The 21,359-nt window shown below is 33.4% G+C and overlaps 1 protein-coding gene across 2 annotated transcripts; it reads left to right on the forward strand.

The window, feature by feature from the left end:
• The first annotated feature begins 6,654 nt into the window (after positions 1 to 6,654).
• On the forward strand, positions 6,655 to 21,000 carry LOC111592870 (cationic amino acid transporter 3). Of its 2 annotated transcripts, none has more exons than XM_030223830.1 (3): positions 6,655 to 6,820; positions 18,928 to 19,545; positions 19,628 to 21,000. In XM_030223830.1, exons 2-3 carry the CDS (start codon positions 18,930 to 18,932, stop codon positions 20,845 to 20,847), a joined length of 1,836 nt encoding a protein of 611 aa, XP_030079690.1. In that variant the 5' UTR covers positions 6,655 to 6,820; positions 18,928 to 18,929; the 3' UTR covers positions 20,848 to 21,000. The 2 variants fall into 2 exon arrangements, with proteins under 2 accessions (XP_030079690.1, XP_023161086.2); XM_023305318.2 differs by lacking the exon at positions 6,655 to 6,820 and adding an exon at positions 15,326 to 15,566.
• Positions 21,001 to 21,359: the final 359 nt, after the last annotated feature.

Here is a 21,359-nt window from a genome sequence, read left to right on the forward strand (position 1 = left end):
CAATATATAGAAGATAAGTTGGGTTACAAATGCATATACGTAGAGTCGATTTATAGTTCAGTATAAGCAATATTAAGAGAGACTACATTTTTAAACAAAAGAACTCGTTGTATTATCTTATACATATGCATATTGTCATATAAGAACTAATACAGTGGAATGTATATTCATTAAGCAAACAATACACATAAAAATAGGGTCACTGTTTAGGTGATGTTGGTATCATAAACATCTAAATGTGAATACTATTATATATCGAATGTACGAGCACAAGTTCTTTGCCAATTTAGAATAGATCAGGCAAACCCGTCAATAGTTGAGATATATATAAGATATATGGAATCAATATAATATATAATAATAATACATAGCCCAGAGCAAGTTATATTTTTATTATGTCTTATATTATCACATAAATATAAGTAATATATAGAGTATATCGTTTATCGTATGTTTTATATCGTACATACAACTTCTGTCCTAGATCAGTAATTGAGTTTTTCAAGTTCTTTGCCAATTTTTAATAGTTGTTTAAGGTTATTTCTTGCTATCTTTGATATCTATATAAAGCCAATGGATTTGCAATTATTTGCAGAGCATTTCAGCTACGACCAGTTCCAATAATTTACTTTTATTTAACTACAACTACTTAATTATGAAATGTATTTTTCGTTTGTTTTTGTGTTTTTCGCTTGAGAATGATCATTGTGATTGTTGTAGCTATAATTGTTGTTGCCGTTGCCGTTGCCGTTCACAGTTAATTCTTGTCATTTGGTTCTATGTATTCAGCTTTTGAACTTGGCGTATCTTTTGTTTGCGGCTCGCGCGAGTTCAGCGCCAACGTTCGCCGCACTCGGTCGCGTTTTAGACACAATTTTTTATTTATAAATAATATTTTCTGTCTAGTTGGGCAGGTGTTTTTCCTTAGAGCTCCATTAGCTATAATAACAGTAATTCTTGAGCAATTGTCAGAGGTACGTGAAGTTGAATTTATTAAATGGGCTAAGGGCAAATTGAGTTAACGCCTTGTAGATCATGCCTCGCCTGAAATTCTTTATAATAATATTTTTAAAATAATACTATATATATGTATATACGTAAAATTTATATCTGTCTAAGCTGTTGACCAGTTCGCTTTCTTGATATTTTATATTTTGTTTACATACTACGAAGCCATAAAGCTTTATGGCCTAAAACAGAACGTCAATGACACTGGCTTAAACGGGTTGTGAACTGGTTATTACCAAGCTAAACTGCAACTAAAACATCATTCATATTTGTCTAATACATGGCAATTTGAGGCGAATTGATATACAAAATAATATATTTAAATATTAAGAACTTACACGAGATGCAAACAGATAAATGATAGGGTTGTAAAAGAAATATATAAATCATAAATTAACATAAATATATTAAAACTCAAATGAAATGAAGGTTATTTAAATATGGCCTTTAAGCTGGCTGAGCTGAGCGGATTCAATTTGAATTTCAGTTCAAATAAGAGAATAGTCAGAAGTCTCAGCTATACCTGAAGAGACGAGAATAGTTGACATTATTTTTGCCAAATTTAATTTCTTTTTATATATTTTCTTATATTTATCATTTTTGTTTTTTAATTATTTGAGTTATTTCTCTAAGTGTATAAGTTAAATGTAAGCAAGAAGATAATCTTTATTTTTTAGCTTTGCTGTACACAAAATTAATTGATTCTCCATATACACGCAGTGAACAACCTTATGAGAGCACGTTCACATAAAGCCACAGCTCAAAACCCGCACAATAAAACCCTCCTTAAAGCTTTGATTTTGTATTCGACATAAGTCTTATATATTATATATGTGATATAGCTGAGCTGTCTCTGAGCAGAATGTAGTCAGTTATGTGCATGTTAATAGATCCTGTTTATGAATCTAGATATGCACCCCGTCTAATGTGCATTATTTAGACTAGATATTTGAGCAATTACGAGTGCTTGGTTCCCCCGACACTTGCCGTGGCGAACCTTGCGCCAATTGTGAATGAAGGCATTTCATTGTCAGAGAGATCAACATTTCAGTAGCTGCATAAATAGACAATTCACACAGTTAACTGGCAGCCAGACAGGTCGGCCAACCAGATATATTCTAACTAATTACTGGACAAGCCGGCGCACAATGTGTGCAAGTTCTATACTTAGTCGTGGCTCTTCCGGATCTGAGTGACGCTACCTCCCACTGAAAGGCAGCTGTAAATTAGCTTATAATTAATACTTGGGACACGAGTGCACTGTAAAAAATGAGTACCTAAAATGGGAGGCTGAAAAAGAGAAACTGCAAATGTAATTTTTATAGTATTTTCTTTGAGTTTAAGATGTAATTCATTAAATTTTCTCTGAGTGTATTGTATTTTCTATTGAAAGGTAAATCTTTATAGAAACTTCTATTCTCATACACTCATATCTATTTTCTGAACTTTTTTCTGAGTGTAGTCAACATAATATATATTCCATAAGACTTAAAGTTGTCCCGCAATTGCCTGCAATTATGCAGAGAAATTCTATCATCAAGCGGAAACATCGAATTTTCTCTCAGTGTACTATATATATAAGATACATATAGATCAGATACAAATGCCAGAAGATACACTCCATCTCAATTAGTTAGGAAAATGGAAAGTTCAATTCTAATCAAAATTCCTCTTCAAAGCTATTTCATGCAACTTTCTTCGAGTGTACCATGGAATGTACAGTCGATATAGCTTCAAGTAGTTCAACAATTGCCAGCAATTAGCATTTCGGTATTTATAGCTAGGCGAAAGGTATACCTAGGCATAAGCTAGTGCAGTTGCTTAAAGTTCTTACCCATAATTAGGCTAAATTGCAGAGGCGAAAAATGTTGATATTTGAATATGAATATGCAGATAGTGAATGTTACCCGTTAGCCTGGCCTGGGGGTTAGGCAACTAGTCGAAGACATGTTCACAGTCTAATAATTTATGCGGCAAATGCGCCTAAAAGTGGGCTACACACATTTGCCAGCAGCCAGGCGACCGAAGGAACTTTTTGATGCTGAGGCAAAACTTTGAGCTCGACTAATCACTTGTTAAGTTATTTGTTAAGGCATCTACGGGTTGTGCTCCCGCACACAGAGCGGCACGGTGGATGGAGTAGCAGGAGATGGGCTTGGCTTTTGGGGCCAACCCAAGCATCTTTGGCATGCTAGCTATGAGCTATGCCAGTAGCCTCTGCAGCTCGCTTCCTCACTCTAATTGATTTCTGCCAGAGATATTTCAAAGAAATTCTCCTCAAATTGGCTGTGCATAATTTTGGAACTTAAAGCAGCTGATTAGCAAGGGGGCGTGGCTGAGCAGCGCTGAAAGTGGGTGTAGTTCGCGTGAGCATAACGAAAGCTTAGATTATGTGTTTCTATTTGGTCAAAAGTGAAGTTGTATAAGAGTTTTTATAAGTTTTTTTATGAAAGTTAAAAAGTTGTATTATTTATTAGTCTTATAAAAGTGAAGCTTTCATTAGTTATTTCTATTTTGTTAAATGTTAAGTTGTAGAAGAGTTTTTAGACTTACCAAACTGCAGCTACAATTGCCTCAAATGATTTACACAAAAGTCAAAGAGTATACGAGTTTTTATAAGTTTTACATAAAAAATTTAAAAAAATAAAGAATACTATATATATTTGCCGGATAAAAAACAATATATTTAATTGAAAAAGTTCAGAAAAGTCAATGTCTTATCACTTAAATTGAAATTCAAAACAAAATCCAGTTTAATCCAACTTCTTGTTAACGTTTGTAACTAGATCGAACGCAGTTAATTATACTTGACATATTTTACTATTGAAGCACGCAAAGAACAGATCAAGCATAGTTAAAGACAAGCAAGTAAGGGTATTGTGTTTGGAAGTGTCCAACTAGTAGATACCCTGCAAGACATGAATGCTTAATTTATTCCTCATTTTATGTTTCAAATACCAAGGCAAAGTATCAATTGGTTCAGATATTGAAAAAGGGGGTATATAACTTGTACCGCAGATGATTAAATATATTTAATAAATCTAGTTATACTTTTAGAAAATATTTAAGATTATCCAGATCACTGGCAATGTATTTTATGTTGTTAAATCTTTAGCAAAGTCTGAGATCGATAATCTCAAATAAAGATTATATATAAACTATATGGCATTGGCTAGTGAAAACTGAATGTTTATATATATATAATTATTATTAGGGCTTATAAATATAAGTCTGCGGCATGTCGGACCCATTAGCATAAAGTTTTGGGGTTGGGCGCAGATTAAAATTAATTTTGCTAAACAAACTGATTAGTGAGGTGCGAAAAAAAGGCGTCGCAGCCAATAAAATCAATAAATAACATCAATTAGCATTTGCGGAATAATTCTTATGCTAAAGGAACTGACTTTTCGTGTTGGATTTAGTGAACGTTGAGGTAGCCCAGACTTAAGTGGATTTGACAATTTATGAATGGGTTAGAACTGAATGAATACACTTGGAGAAAAAAGTGTATCGAAAAAGTCAAGGTTTATTATGCGTCAAAGTTACCGAAAAGAGTAAAAGGTATGGGCAGGTGATACGAAGTTCGCCATGCCCCATGGATTACTCCAATTTCATGTCCATTTTCCATATTCACTAATTTAGTATAATTATAATTTTTAATTTTACTGATTAAATTAATTTAATTACACGCATTTGCATAGGCATATCTATTAATTTTAGTTCTCTTTTGTTTGCTCGCCTTTTTTTGTTAACTATTTTTGCTGTTTTTGCTATGCTTGACATGTTATTAATAAACATTATTGTTATTTTTTCGAGCCCTCCCTCTGACAAAAGAAATACCACAAATATGGCCAAAGAATTGTTTTTTTTATTATTTTTTTCATTTGTTTAATTTATCAAAGCAAAACAGCAAAACAGATGGCAAATAATTTCCGGTAAAACTGCAGTTGGTAAGCTCAGAGATCCAACTTTTTTTTCGGTTTTGGCCCCTTTATAAATTGGCAATTAATGTCACAAATTCATTTTTTTTAAATTATAAATATTTGTTTATAAAACATCAATGCAATTATTTAATACATTTTTTTGAGATAAGCTCAATTAAATGCAATTGCCTCTTTGGTTAATTGCAAATTATGACAGCTGCGGGAAACAGCTAAAGCGTTGACTACACTAACTTAGAGATACCCTGTAAGCGCTGCTTTGATTTGTTGAAGTGGGAAAGAAAACAGCAGAAGTGCTGATTTATAAATACCCTGTAATTTATCATTTCAGTCAATTGCAAAATTATGTTAAGCGTGGGTGGCAAACAGGTTTAATTATATATTTTTATATTTAGCATATCTTTAAGTCAAGCTGACTCCATATCGTCTGCTCGCTTAAAGCTTAGAAATTAAGTTAGATGTAGTTAAATGAAGTTAAGATGATGCTTTTCACGGAAACTATTCGTACACGTGATAACCTTCAGATGGTTACCTTGAAGCGTGGCTATCTCCAGTCTCTATAAACGCAAAATTCCCCATCTATTGAATTACAAATTGCAAACAGCAAATACTAAAATACTAAATGCAATTTGTTTTTAATTATAATTTATCTGAGTGCAGAAAAATTATAATAATACTAAATATTAGACATTTGTATGCATGTCAATAGTTGTTGTTGCTGTTGAAGCACGATTCGTTTTTAGTTTAGATGTTTCTATAAAGTTCTGGGAATTCCTTTATCTAATCCACATATTCAGTGTAGCAATAAATGAATCACATTTTCTGATGTTTACCGTAATATAGTCTTAGCATTTAATCACGTGGCAGCAATGCCTTCTCTTATAGGGGGTATGCAGTTACAGAGCGATTTGTAATATGAATAATTCGCTCTTATACTGGATCATACATGAGTATATATATAAAGAATAGAGGAATACAAATTGATTTCGCAATATATGCAAATTCTAAATACATTAAATAAAACTTGAATTTTTTTTTAATAAATATGAATTATCATCTGCATATGAAGCAATATAAAGCACCAGGGTACTTCACATATAGAAAATAATGCATTGATGGTATTTGGTAGATATATTGTATCTATAATAAAACACCATCTATATATTTCTGTCTTATTTTCTTTATGTGAATTACCCTATAAGTTTGAAATAATCACTATATATACCTTATACCAACTGCTAGTCTAATATACCTTTACCACAGCGACTACAGCGTATCTATAACGAACATTTAATGGTTTTGCTGTTTTGAGTTCTATTTTCGATTCTGTTTTGACACTAATTCGTTACTCGCTACTTGGCTTTGTCTCTTTGTCGACCTTATTCTTCCGTTTCGTACGCAGCCTAACAATTTATTTTCGTTTAATACAGTCGAAAATTAAATTTAATTTTTATTATTACTTTATGTTTTGTTTTTTTTTGTTTTATTTTTGTTTTAACGAGCCAAAAGTACGAAAGAAACAGCGTAAAGAGTGCGAACATTCGTATATGCAAAAATTATATAAAATAAAGTGAAAAAAACGTGAATGTTGAATAAATTAAGTAAATAAGCGCCGCACACATATTCATTTCTTTTTTGAATATTTGTATTTTTTTCTCCTTTCCAGTTTGTCACTTCACAAGTCTTCAGTGCTTATTTTTGCTTATTTTCTGTAAAGTATAAAATAAAAGTGCATCAGAAATTGTGAAAATATTTAATTCAGAGTTTTCGTTGAGTGCATTTCACGGCAAGTTGTGAGCTAAGAAATAAAACAAATTGTGAATAACTAATTACAAATTTGTTGTATAAATTTATATATAATAAATATCAAGGTAAAGTGAAAAAATATATTAATTATTTTGAGTGGAGATTTTTGTCAATGAAAACCGATTTTTGTCTAAATAAATTATTTTTCTTGGTTTTTGTTACGATAAGAAATATAAAAAAAAATATAAAAATATATAAAACATATATGAAAAATAAAAAATAAACAAAAAATATTTAAAAAACAAAAATATTTATAAATATATATATAAAAAATAAACAAAACTTAAAAAATTGTTAACAATAAATTTAAATAATTTGCATACACAATGTATACACGCAGTTGATATTGAGGCCTGTTTTGCAACTTTGTATGTTTCCATTGCTTTACGATCTCTTTACCAACGTTTCTTTACACGTTTTTTGCCTCACAAGCACTTTCTTTCTCTTCTTTTTTGGCTTACTATCAACATAAATGACATCATTTGTGTTTATTTTATAAATTATGTTTGCTCATTCTCCAATCTCCATTCTACATTTGGGTCCATTAGGAAACATCATTTTGCTGTGGGTTGCCGTGACTGCTTTGTATAGATCATTAATTATCTAGTTGAGATTAAAACTTTATTTAGTTGTTTTTCTTCTTTTTTCTTTTCTATCTGTCTACCAAATGTAGAAGTTTTTAAGATGTGGCAAATGATAGTTTGAGAGGAGTACTCAATGCAAACTTTAAATGGTCTGCTCAAGTGCTATACCGTGTTTACAGTCTTATACTCTATACAAAGTAAATTATTAGGCAAGGTCTCTGGGTTTTCAGTCACACTTTTGCTTGATAACATTTACAGGTAATAAAACTTCTGATTTCTCATTGCCTGGCTGGCAACAGAGTTCTTGAAAGTTCTCCATATCACTGATATAAATAATCGAATAAATTATCAATTGATTAAATATGATTTTAATGTCTTAATCTTACAGTTGTTCAAAGTTACTTTGATTCTAATCTACGTTTCGCACTTCTAGGAATTTTGAACAACTTATCCTTAGTAGCTCAACTTAATATATATATATATAGAGTATAAGTTTTTTATTTGTCTGTTGATAATATATATAAAATAGGTTCTATTGAAGTTCAGCCGTGGGAAAGTAATTTCGTCGTAATGCTTATCAAGCACATCGGGAAGTGAGGGCTAATAAAAGTAGCATTATTAGACAGTAAAAATCTAACTAAATTGTCGCTTCAACAATGTAAATGAAGATAAGGTTATTTGGAAGAGTGAGACATTGTTCGTCGAGGTGTCTACAAATATTAATATACCTCGATATATTGAGGGTAAATTTACGATTATTGATTGTTAATTGAAACAATGCAGAAATAGTTAAAGATAAAAAGAAATCAAGAAAATACCTTTTTATACAAAATTTGATTAATTTTTAGAGTGAAGTCTAAGTCTTATACAAAAATAACGTAAGAAATAAGAAGTATAAGAGAGTACTACCTTGTAGTAGATCATAGCAGCAACATAAAAGTAACATAAGAACTATAATAGAGTATAAGAGCGCACATTATAGTACCTGTGGTTAAATTAGCCTTTGCCAAGTTGTTGTATAAGAAGAGTTAATCATAAGAGTAGCATTAATGCAAACTCTTTTATAATAATCTCAGAGATTTTACTAGATTTATTTTAGGATGGTTGGCTTATTTTTTCCAGCTGATGAACATTCGCTCGTAATTAGTTCGCTTGAGTAACCTTTGCAACTGGCTTTGACTTTTTCGCAGCCGGCATGCAAATGTCAAGAATATTCCCCTGCCCCTAGCAGAGTCATAGGCAACGTCAACTCCGTACTGCTCCCCATTCAAGAATCCCTCCGCCTCTAACCCTTCCCAGCCCATTCTGCTCTTCGTGCATACGAAATGCACGGCATACGGTGCTTCAAAGTCACAAACAATTTTCAAGCCACACTGAGCACTCAACAAACCGCATTAAAATACAAGCTATTGTAATTGTTATAAATGCCCCACCACCTCTTTCTCCACCTGCTCCATTCTCAACCTCCCGATAGATGAACAACGAATCTTCCAACCAGTTTTTTTTTATTTTCAAATTCGTCATTTTTTAATGAAAAATGTTCCATGAATAAACATTTGTTACTCGACTCTTCAACTAAGCTCAAACTTTCAAAAAAATAGCATAATTAAAATATAAAAAAAAATATAGTATATTGTTTATTATGTTATTTGTATAGTGGAGCGAGTTCAGTGACTTTGCTTGGATTTTTACTATGGTAAATGATATTGTGGGACTCGAATTTCACAATTTGCAATTACCAGCTGACAGCGGAGCTGACAGTTGTGACGATAACAAAAGTTACATTTGCTATTGTAATAGGGCTGCATTATATTCATAACTTCGCTGCAGTCATTTAAGATAACTAATTCCATTTAAAAGGATGAAGTATTATACATGTAATATGCAAACGAAGCTTTAGAAATATACACTTAGAATATGATATATTCGAGCTGCTAAGCATATTAACTATTTATGAGTGAAGTGGAAGTGGGGAGCTTAAAAAAATAAGATTAGCATACATTGTTGTAGTATAGTAGAAGATGATTAAAAAGCAGCAGAGTATAAGATTATAGTATAGTTGATATATTTGAACAGTAGAACAGTAGAACAGTGGTATAAGAGTAAAAGAGTAAAAGAGTAAAAGAGTAAAAGAGTAAAAGAGTAAAAGAGTAAAAGAGTAAAAGAGTAAAAGAGTAAAAGAGTAAAAGAGTAAAAGAGTAAAAGAGTAAAAGAGTAAAAGAGTAAAAGAGTAAAAGAGTAAAAGAGTAAAAGAGTAAAAGAGTAAAAGAGTAAAAGAGTAAAAGAGTATAAGAGTAAAAGAGTATAAGAGTATAAGAGTATAAGAGTATAAGAGTATAAGAGTATAAGAGTATAAGAGTAAAAGAGTAAAAGAGTAAAGAGTAAAGAGTATACGCGTCTCCGCGTCCCGCGTCTCCGCGTCTCCCGCGTCTACGCGTCTCCGCGTCTCCGCGTCCTCCGCGTCTCCGCGTCCCGCGTCCCGCGTCCCCGCGTCTCCGCGTCCCCGCGTCTCCGCGTCTCCGCGGTCCCCGCGTCTCCGCGTCCTCCGCGTCATCCGCGTCTCCGCGTCTCCGCGTCTCCGCGTCTCCGCGTCTCCGCGTCTCCGCGTCTCCGCGTCTCCGCGTCTCCGCGTTCTCCGCGTCTCCGCGTCTCCGCGTCTCCGCTCTCGCGTCTCCGCGTCTCCGCGTCTCCTCGTCTCCGCGTCTCCTCGTCTCCGCGTCTCCGCGTCTCCGCGTCTCCGCGTCTCCGCGTCTACGCGTCTCCGCGTCTCCGCGTCTCCGCGTCTCCGCGTCTCCGCGTCTACCGCGTCTCCGCGTCTCCGCGTCTCCGCGTCTCCGCAGTCTCCGCGTCTCCGCGTCTCCGCGTCTCCGCGTCTCCGCTTCTCCGCGTCTCCCGTCTCCGCGTCTCCGCGTTCCGCGTTCTCCGCGTCATCCGCGTCTCCGCGTCTCCGCGTCTACGCGTCTCCGCGTCTCCGCGTCTCCGCGTTATAAGAGTATAAGAGTATAAGAGTATAAGAGTATAAGAGTATAAGAGTATAAGAGTATAAGAGTATAAGAGTATAAGAGTATAAGAGTATAAGAGTATAAGAGTATAAGAGTATAAGAGTATAAGAGTATAAGAGTATAAGAGTATAAGAGTATAAGAGTATAAGAGTATAAGAGTATAAGAGTATAAGAGTATAAGAGTATAAGAATATAAGAATATATTTTACTATTACACTCTTCCATATAAGAGAGAAACAAAAAGTCTACTTTTAGTTAATTAAATAGAACACTTGAACTTGATATACTTTTTCCTATCTTCTACCGAATTGTTTACTATATGTAGTATATGTGTTTTTATAAGATAGTCAAATAAACCCATAGCTACTGTTATGTCAATTTGGATAAGACTGTTTTCGAGAGCAAAAAATCTCTAATTTGGTGGACAACCTTATCCAAATATGAGCTACTGAAACTGAAAATTCTCCGCTAGCCAAAGTAAATAATTTCGAATTCATAATGTCGCAAGCTTCGGCCCAGATTATACACATTATATATATCATTTAGCGAGTATAATAGGATAGTATGTGGGTTTTGTTTTCTGTCACCTTTCTGTATTCTTATCGTAATGCAACCTTAAATAACATTAATATTAATGGCTCAAATTAAAACCCCCCGCAATAACTGTAATCAAGTGAACTATATGCGATATGCCAGTTAACGATTGTGAATTCTCGTCACGAGTCGCTCGTGCCTAAAGTCTGTAAATATTTGCTCGAGAACGTATACACGAAGCAGATCATAAATTATATATGCCGCAGTGTAGTAGATCAAGGGGGATCTACAGAGGGAAACTTTAATAGCTGTCAAAATATAACTGTGATTAGATTTATAATCAATGACAATGATAAGTTTTGTCACCTAATTAAACCCCTCTAAAACAGTTTGAGACGCCTCTGCATTTAAAGGGAAAGAAAGTACTTCAGTCTTTATCTAAAAAAAAACCATTGCAAATGCTTTTACATTCCAATTATCAAGACAGACATAAACAAGTCTCAGATAATGCCAAGGCACAGGTTGAGTTCAAGATAAAAGCCGAAAGAGAGAGAGAGAGAGGGCGATGCCATAGCCAATCCTCAACTGCCAAATAGAATCTGTGTTATCAAGACGTCGACACAACATGGAAATTATGTTCGCCTCGGCTGGAATCGTCATAATGTGCAATTATCTCTTATCTGCAAGTCTGGCGAAATGCTTCATAGATGAATGGTGCCTACTTAATAACGATCGCCATAAAGGGAATCAACTTTTATAACACACAGGCCGACTTTGCACTTGGCTAACGCGTGTTTCCCATAGACTTTGGGGTTCTCATTGTCGAATCTACTTTAGATGTCTGGCCAGATGAAACACCATTTGCGCATTTAGGAAGTCATATACTCTGATATTTTCTATATTTATGGCAAATTATATGACGAAAGTTGAAAATTATTTTAAGGAGGATCATAAAAAACTAGAGTCTGAAAAATTTATAATTTTATGAGTCGAGCTGAATAAACGAGCTTTAAGGTTATCAAAGAAAAAGTAGGCAATTGAAAAGAAAATCGAAATATAAATATATATGACTTCTGTTTTTTTTTTTTTTTCAAATTTAACATTTGTTCAACGTGTGTGTACGTAGACTTCAAGTTGATATATATCGTTTTTTTTTATTTTGTATATTTATGGCAGTTCAGATATAATATCTGGAATGCAATTGTATGACATGATAAAGAACTGGAGTCTGGAAACTTTTTAGTTTATGATTGAATTGAATGAGGAAATTAAAGTTATTTATAATTAGTCTTATATAAAAGAAAACAGAGTTGTTTATTTATTTTTATTTTATTTTTATTATTTTTTTATCAATTATAAAATAATAAATAAAACTACCAAAATATTCAGATATTTGCTTCAGGTTTAGTAATGCGCAACTGATTTTATTTCTCAATTCGTAGAATCTCTTTGACATAAGTTCTGCAGACTTTTTAAGAGTGATTTCGAGATTTATAATTTCAATGTTTATGGGCAGCTGTTAAGTATCTAACTAAACAGTAAGTCCAACTGACGTCAATGATCAAAATGCAATCGAAGATAAATTGTCAAATAAATATTTTGTTTGTTGCAGACAAATAGAAAAAGTTTATGATATTTCACTATAAATGATATATTTTATACAGTTTATTGTTGCAGTGTATAAATATATAAAGCTGTTCATAAACTAAACATATATTCTAGACTTGATATCGAAAGCTATCAAATACTATATATAGTAAAGGTATTTGACATAATTATATACATGTGTGTTATTGACAATAGATAAGCTTCGACACATTGTCAAGGTGTCAAAATATTTGCGGAAAGCCAAAACAAATAATTGTCCAATATAAAGAGGTGAAAATAAATAGTGTAAATGTTTGCAGATAATTGAAAATAATTAATTGGGCCCAATTCAATTAGCAGGTAAATTTGTTATGGCTTATAGCACGCTTGTGACGTCCCTGGCTTACTTCGTGACGTCACAGCCGGTCGCGATCGAACTGTGAATTGAATCCGTAATTCAGCTCTAATAAAACCACAAACAACGATTGCGCTATAAATGTGGTACGATTCGAGTTGGATTCAAGTTGGAGTACCTAGGAAGTTGGTCGGTTAAGGTTCTCAAATTTCATACGATGTTGTTGTTGCCTGTTGCATATCAATGTGTCTTTAGGCCAAGCGACTCGCTTTGGCAATTTTTTTTACCAGTTTATCTGGTGTTTCTATCCACTTACAGCTACACATTCGAAAAAAAATGGATTTTACAAAACAACAAATTTATATTTAGAAATAAATGCGTCGAGTCATTGATCGTGTTCGAGGCTGAACTTTGTAGTCTTTTTGGCGTCTTCTGTTGGTCAAGTTGATTTTGACTGGTTGTCGTTGTTGTTGTTGTTTTCAGTTTGTTGACTGCCAATTTCGCCATAGAGTCTAATGGAAAATTACTGGAAATCTTGTTAAACGGCCACAAAATGCAACGAGAGTCGACCCAATGACTCGTGATGTGATCGACCAGCTGTTGGTGCTAGCTATGCCAGTTATCTTCAGTCTCAGCTGTAGTTTGGCAATATGGAGATTCAAGTTGAGATCTTATGATCTAGCTTAGCTAACGTCATCCTGAGTTTGACATATCGTTCAATATTAGCTTTTTAGCCTTCACTGGTTTTTTGAGTTAGATAAACCAACACAATACGGAATTTCTAAAAATAAGTAGAAGTTATATCAAGTTTTCCGATAAACTCTCTCTTTCATAACTGAACCTTAACTAACCCGTATTTTTCCAGCTGTTTCTCGAATGAACCCACACTATCTATCCACAGTGTCTATCTATCCATACGATGCGTAACTGTGTCAAGGTCAATTCATAGTTAGCGTGCTCTATAAGTCGTCAGCATTACAGACTTGCTTACAATGGAACTCATTCTCCGACATTTCTACGTGTTTTGGGTTGACATTTTAACGATTTACAACTATTAAAATGTGCTGGAATTGTAGAGTCAAGGGCTTGGACTTAGTTCAATTGGCCGATCGACGGACGTGTCTGAATACTTTCGGCTCTTATCATGCCACAAGACCCACACGCCCGACTACAATGGGACAAGTGGTCAGTAAATGTGTTTAACAAGCTGTCAACGTTTATATATTCCCCCTTCTGCCCGATATGCGATCCAAAATCGTGCGACTAATCTGGCACGAGCGCCATATGACGCGAACTGAAGTAATGAAGTCAGCTAACAGATACCCTGGATTGAGTGTATATAGCAGTGGGATAACTTGAACTATAAATAAAGCTTAGACTAAGCTTAATTTCTAATAGAAGTATGTGAGCTTTATGAGAGACAAACCAATAGATAGAAATGGAAATAAGTATTTGTGTTCAATTAACTTGGAAATAGTTATAAAAATCTTTTGAGATGTAATTATGAATATCATTTAAGTTAAGCAGACTTTCAAGCATTTGCACATGACATTTAGGCCTAGCTTTAGCTGTTTTGCATGCGATTTATATGAGAGATAGAGTTGAAAGTGCTTATAGTATATAGAAATATTGATCAAATAAACTTTGTCTAAAAAATAGATTCTGCTGTGGGTCAAGCTTAAATTTGTTAGTTAATTTGTAAAAATAAACAAATACGTAATATATTTATTTTTTATTTATTTTTTTTATTGTTTTATATTTGCCTAGCGAAGATTTATAGATATGAAATACATTTACATAAAGAGAAGATTAAAACAGGGAATGACATAGTTCAATATGAATATTTCATAAATATTAAATAATATATATAAATGTATATATGTTTATATAAATATTAATAAATGTATGATTTGCAAAAATAGGTATATACAAAGATAGGTAAGGTGCTCCTTTTTGTCGTTTGAATATCATAAATTATTCATTTTCTCTCTGCTCGTCTTGCTATGAATTTATGCAAACTTAATTCTTCTACTTTAAGCACACAAATATTTATTTTAATTCATGCTTCGCTCAATTGACTTCTTCTTTAACTCATACTTGGCTCACTTCAATTTATTGTAATATGCCAAATGTCTCGTATACCCTGTAAAGCTTATCGCTTGTGACGTCAAAGGTCGTTCTGTTTAACTTATCTGCAGCTGACAGAGTTCAATCAATTGTTACAAGCACACAAAAACCAACAACAAATAAGTATAATAATTATACTAACAACAACAAGAGCAAGAGTAAGAGTAACATATTAGCCAAATTCGCAGCAGACGAATCGGTTTGAACCGGAAATCCAGCGCTGGATGAACGAGCTCAGTCGCAGTCGCTATCGCTGCCGACGTTGCGTTCGCTGTCGCGACGTTAACGCTGTCGGCTGTTCGCTTTCGTTAAGAAAAAGTTGTTAACAAACTGTTGTTGTTAATGCTGGCCGGCAGCCAGGGCAAGGCTTTAAGCGTACAAAAGCCAACGCCGCACGATCAGAATAACTTTGAAGCGCGTCGCGCGCGGTCGTTTATATTGCCTTACTCAAAAAGTTATATTCATTTGATTGGTTCGTAAGAGTGTTACCAACTTTTACTATCAAATGTCAATTTGTGCTTAAAGTGGAACAGTGCTAACCAATTCTTCGGGCCAAATAAAAAGAGTTCAAAAAGTAACAAGCAAAAGGCAAACGTTAAAGCAAAAGCAAAATCTTCTACAAGTATGTGAATATTTTAAATAAAATAAACATAAAGAACTATGTATGACTAGCTTATATAACTGTGGGTGTATGTGTATGTACTAAAGAAAATAAAGAAATTGCTTTTAAATACAATATATATAAATGTGATATTTATATATATATAAAATAAACATAACTAAAAAATAAATAAATTTAAATATTATGTAAAAAAATAAATATAATTTTGTAAGATTATATATAATAAAATAAAAAAATATATAATTTTTTAAATTACAAAATTATAATTATAAATAATAAAATTAGTAATTGAATATATTTTGTAAATTTATAAATAATTAAATAAAAATTTTTGGAAAAAAAATTAAATATACATAATTTTTTAATTTTTAAATTAAAAAATAATTACATTTAATAACAAAATTAATTAATTAAAAACTATTAAAATGAATAAATACGTTAATAAATGTATAAAAAACATAAAAAAATAAACATAATTTTATAAATTCAAAAATTAAGAAAATTATATACGCTACATCATTTTTTAATTAAAAAACAATTACTGCCAGCATAAGCTAATTAAATAATATATTTGAAATAATTACATTATCTATGAAACTTTATTGTTGCAAGTAAAAAAATTGTGCAATTTACAAATCGCAAATGTTGTTAACGTAAAACACGATAAAAAATAATGAAAGAGAAATATAAAAGTATATATCTTATATATGAACTTGCTAGGGTCGAATAACTATATACACACATATACATATATATGCCATATCTGAAACAAGTCTATAAATCATTTGCAATACAAAACTTGTTTCGCTTAGTTTTTGACCTAATAGAAGTGGATTAATGGATCGATGAGATCATACTTAACTATTTAACGCTGTTATCAGCAACATACTCGAAAGTACAACAAAACTCACTGAGTTTGCAGTGAAAGTATACAACTTCCACATACACAATTATTAGTAAATAGATAATACTTGGAAAGTTTTCAAGGTTTCAAAAATTCTGACAGTTTTCTATAATTCGCATTGCTATGCTTTGCCAATATTAACCGATTTTATTTCCTGGCAGCTGGGCAAGGCAACCAGTATGCAACGTGCTTGGCATTAATTTAACTGTTATAGGCAAGTTTTCAAAACGACTTTAACTGTCCTTAAGTTGAGCATAGTCAAATCTTTGACCCATAAAACAAAATACCTACGCAACAGATTTGCGTGGGAAATTAGTTGATAGACAAAAACTGAAATCCAAAAGGCGGAAGCGCGCCTTATTTAGACTCGATAGTTCCATTTGGTATTACGAATCGGTTTTTGATTGCTTATCGTTTATTTGACCATGAATATAAAAAAAAAAACACAGAAAAAGATTAAATGCAATAAATTCGAAAATTCCAAAATTCATTGACATTTTTATGACAGCAAATAATAAATCCAAAATTCACTTGTAATTGCATCGAATTCAAGTGTTAAAACCAAATTGTTATGGACTAATCCACGCATCAGAAATGAAACAATAAAATTGATATAAAAACGAGATTAGATACGCTTATGCCGGGCGCGTGCTTCAGTTCCAGGAAACATTTTCATTTTTCTTTATTTTATTTTTTTTTATATTGGATTGATGGGCGCTATCAAAATGTCGTCCATGTCGTAGGCGTCGTTGGCCAAAATATATTATAGCTATATCTACACCTGTTATTTAGTAATTTATTATAGTTTTGAACACAAAATATTGGGCTGATCGTTGTACATGTAGTACCCAATAGCATTTAAAATGTCATTAATTGAAATTGATTGCGGAGTAAAGAATTTTTAGACTTTTTGATTCATAAATTAATTCATAACGAGTTGAAAATTTTTTTTAATAAATTCTATTTCGAATTAAGCCTAAGAAAAATTGTTGGAGCAATATGTACTTATTTAGATAACAAAGAGTTTGATATAATGAAGCAGACTTTATTAAAAAGCGTATGAGTTAAATCTAAGGAAAAAATAATGTAAATTATTATATTTTATTTATATTTTTTCTCAAAAATAATTTTATATTTTTATCTTATTTTTTTTTTAATTTTTTTTAAATATATATGTTATATATATATATATATATATATATATATATATATATATATATATATATATATATATATATATATATAAAATTTTATATATTTATTTCTTTCTATCTATTTTATTAAGCAGCTTGTAAATGAATGTAAGCTATAAATGAGTTTAAAGTATATTTAACTATATTAAAACTTATAAATACATTTTTACGTATCAATAGTAAGCTAAAGCTGCAAATCTGAAAAATTTGCAGCTGTAATGCAAAATTAAAATGAAAATGTAACAATATAGAAATTGTTAAAGCATGGAGCGCAATGGAACGAGTCGATTTATGAAAATTTAAACCAATTTGGAATTTGCAATTTATCTAATCACGTTTAATGCCGTGTTCTGTCTATCATATTTTAAGTGTGCCTTACACTTGTGTGTGTGTGTTGTGTGTGCATATTATTGCAGCCGTATTTGGCATGACAAATCGCATTGAGTTGGGCCATTAAAATAACTTGTTGCGATATGGAACAGCTTGAGCCCAAGCGTTATAATGTGTTAGCTGCCTCTGCTAGCCTTATCGTCACATACATATATATTGAGAGTTGTATGAGATAAGATAAGCATGACCTGGACAATGTTTAAGCGTTCCAATCGTTTCTAAATCGTTCATTAAAGTATTACAAGTAATGCTTGCAATAAATAGCTAAGGTGATGCAAGTGACTGTCTTATATGATTAATATAAATGAAAAAAGTATAAAAAATGGAAGAAAATATATAAATATAGAATATCGCTTAAAAGATTATCTACGAAATGAATTTATTTATAGCAGGTACAACAATTTTTCATATTTTACTACAAACAACAGTAGTGTAAAGCAGATCAGATTAACAAAGTAGAGAGAGGGAGAGAGTAGACGATTAATAAAGAGAGAAAAGGCGAGGCATATAAATATATAATTATGATTATATGTGAGTGGAAGTAGAAGCAGAGGCAGACTCTATTTGATGTTCAAAAAACTTGTAAAATTATAAAAAAATAAAAAATCCAGATATCAAAAATTGAGCACTAAAGCACTAAATATGGTTATAATATTAATAAAATTATAAATATAAAAAAAAAATTATTTTTAAAATAATAATTAAAATGAAAAATAAATAATAATAATAAATAATTTATTATTAATAATTTTACTTTATTTTTATTTTATAATAAAAAATTGTATTTAAATATTTTTTAAATTATATCCTAATATCTGTTTTTAAGTTTTCATTCAATTTCATATTAATAAAATAATTGAATTTTAATTTGCAGACATGTTGAAACTATGGAAAGCCCTGACTCGCCGCAAAACGGACGATGTCAATGAGAGCGAATCGATGTTGGCGCGTGTGCTGAATCTCTTTGATCTGACAGCACTCGGTGTGGGCAGCACATTGGGCTTGGGTGTCTATGTGCTGGCTGGTCAGGTGGCCTATAATATCGCTGGCCCGGCTGTTACCATATCCTTTCTGATAGCTGCCCTCGCGTCGGCATTTGCGGGCATCTGCTATGCGGAGTTTGCAGCTCGAGTGCCCAAGGCAGGCAGCGCCTACGTCTACAGCTATGTGACCATTGGCGAGTTTGTGGCCTTCACAATTGGCTGGAATCTGATATTGGAGTATGTGATTGGCACGGCGTCGGTGGCACGTGGTCTGAGCGGTTACTTTGACTCGCTGATCGATAACAACATGTCGAAGGCGCTTATCGATACGATGCCCATCAACGTGAGCTTCCTTGGTGACTATCCGGACTTTTTGTCCTTTGGCATGGTGCTCCTGCTCGCTGCTCTGTTGGCTTTCGGTGCCAAGGAATCTAGTTTCTTGAATAACATTTTCACCACTGTTAACTTGGTGACAATTGGCATTGTTCTCGTTGCCGGTGGCATGAATGGTGAGTACTTATTTTTATGAGAATTGCATAGAGAGGCGATATGTGGGAATTTCTGTATCAAATTTCTCTCTTATCTTTACAGCAAACCCGGACAACTGGCGCATTCCTGCTAGCGAAGTGCCATCCTGGGCTGGCTCCGGTGGCTTCATGCCCTTCGGCATAGCTGGTGTCATGGCTGGAGCTGCGAAGTGCTTCTATGGCTTTGTGGGCTTCGATTGCATTGCCACCACCGGCGAGGAGGCCATCAATCCCAAACGTAATATTCCCTTGGCTATTGTGGTATCGCTGATCATCATCTTCCTGGCTTACTTCGGCGTCTCCACGGTGCTGACCATGATGCTGCCATATTATCTCCAGGATCCGGATGCACCATTCCCAAAAGCCTTTGATTCCGTCGAATGGTATACGATCAAATGGATTGTGACGATCGGAGCTGTGTTCGCGCTCTGCACCAGCCTGCTGGGTGCCATGTTCCCACTGCCCCGCATTCTCTATGCCATGGGCAATGATGGCATTCTCTTCAAGCGTCTGTCCAAGGTGCATCCGTATACCAAGACTCCACTGCTCGCGACGATTGTCTCTGGCTTGTTTGCAGCTGTGATGGCCTTGTTATTCAATTTGGATCAACTGGTTGACATGATGTCCATTGGCACCCTGCTCGCCTACACGATTGTGGCCATATGTGTCCTGGTGCTGCGCTATCAGGATGACCAGATGACCAAAGTGGTCTCGGTACGTGCTCCGAATGTCTTCCGTCAGTTCTTCTGCAACAGTTACAAAGTGCCCAATACGATGACCTCGGCCATTACCAAAGTTGGCATCGTGGTCTTCGCCATCTTCTGCATCGTCTGGTGCATCTTCATGAAGGTCTTCGAAATAGAGACAACTGGTGCGGTTGTTTCTCTGAGTATTGTCGGCTTAATACTCATTTGCATATGCGTGGTGATTGCCATGCAGCCGGTGTCGACGATCGAGCTGACGTTCAAGGTGCCGCTGGTGCCATTTGTGCCCTGCCTGAGCGTCTTTGTCAACCTGTATTTGATGTTCCAGCTGGATTTGTTTACCTGGATACGTTTCCTCATCTGGGTAGCCATTGGCTATTGTATATATTTCGCCTACGGCATACGCAACTCCACGCAAATAAGCAGAAATCGCAATCATGCTGAGGTGGCTGCCAATACCATGCAAAACTCTTACTCTTATCCTCAGCAGCATGAGAATCCCGCCTTCGAGCCGGACTGGAAGGTCGAGAATGGCATCAAAGATGCGCCCCCGCAATACGAGTACTCGGAAAAGCTATAAATCGATCTAGGCAACTCGAACATAGCAGAGCAAGTATTATAAGTTGCCTTGTAGCTTAAGACTGTGCCTCATAGCTGACTAACAATTGAGCAGATATTTATTTTAGATTATTTTTATTATTAATTATTGTGCACTAAAAAGCGAAAAACAGCTGAAAGGATTTCTTAAAAAGTTATAAAACAAATTTGTATATAAAAACATTTAAATTCTGTAAAAGTTAGTGTGCAATTTTTATATAATATTATTTATAATATTTTTAAATGGCAAGACAGAAAAAGATTTTTAATTATTTACTTTGCATTTTTGTACTCATTGAGAACAAATTTTTTATATAAAATGTAAATACTTAAAATTATTTAAAAAAGTTTTTTAAAGTGAAAAAAAAAATAAGAAAATAATTCTTTTTAATTGCTTAAATATAACTGAGTATAAAAATACTTAAAGTTATTCAAAATAATTTTTGAAATTGAAAAATAGTCAAATAATTCTTTTTTAATTGACTTAAAATTTAA

Source organism: Drosophila hydei, unplaced genomic scaffold, assembly GCF_003285905.1.
Source record: "Drosophila hydei strain 15085-1641.00,03,60 unplaced genomic scaffold, DhydRS2 tig00000001-arrow-pilon, whole genome shotgun sequence".
Lineage (NCBI taxonomy): Eukaryota > Metazoa > Arthropoda > Insecta > Diptera > Drosophilidae > Drosophila > Drosophila hydei.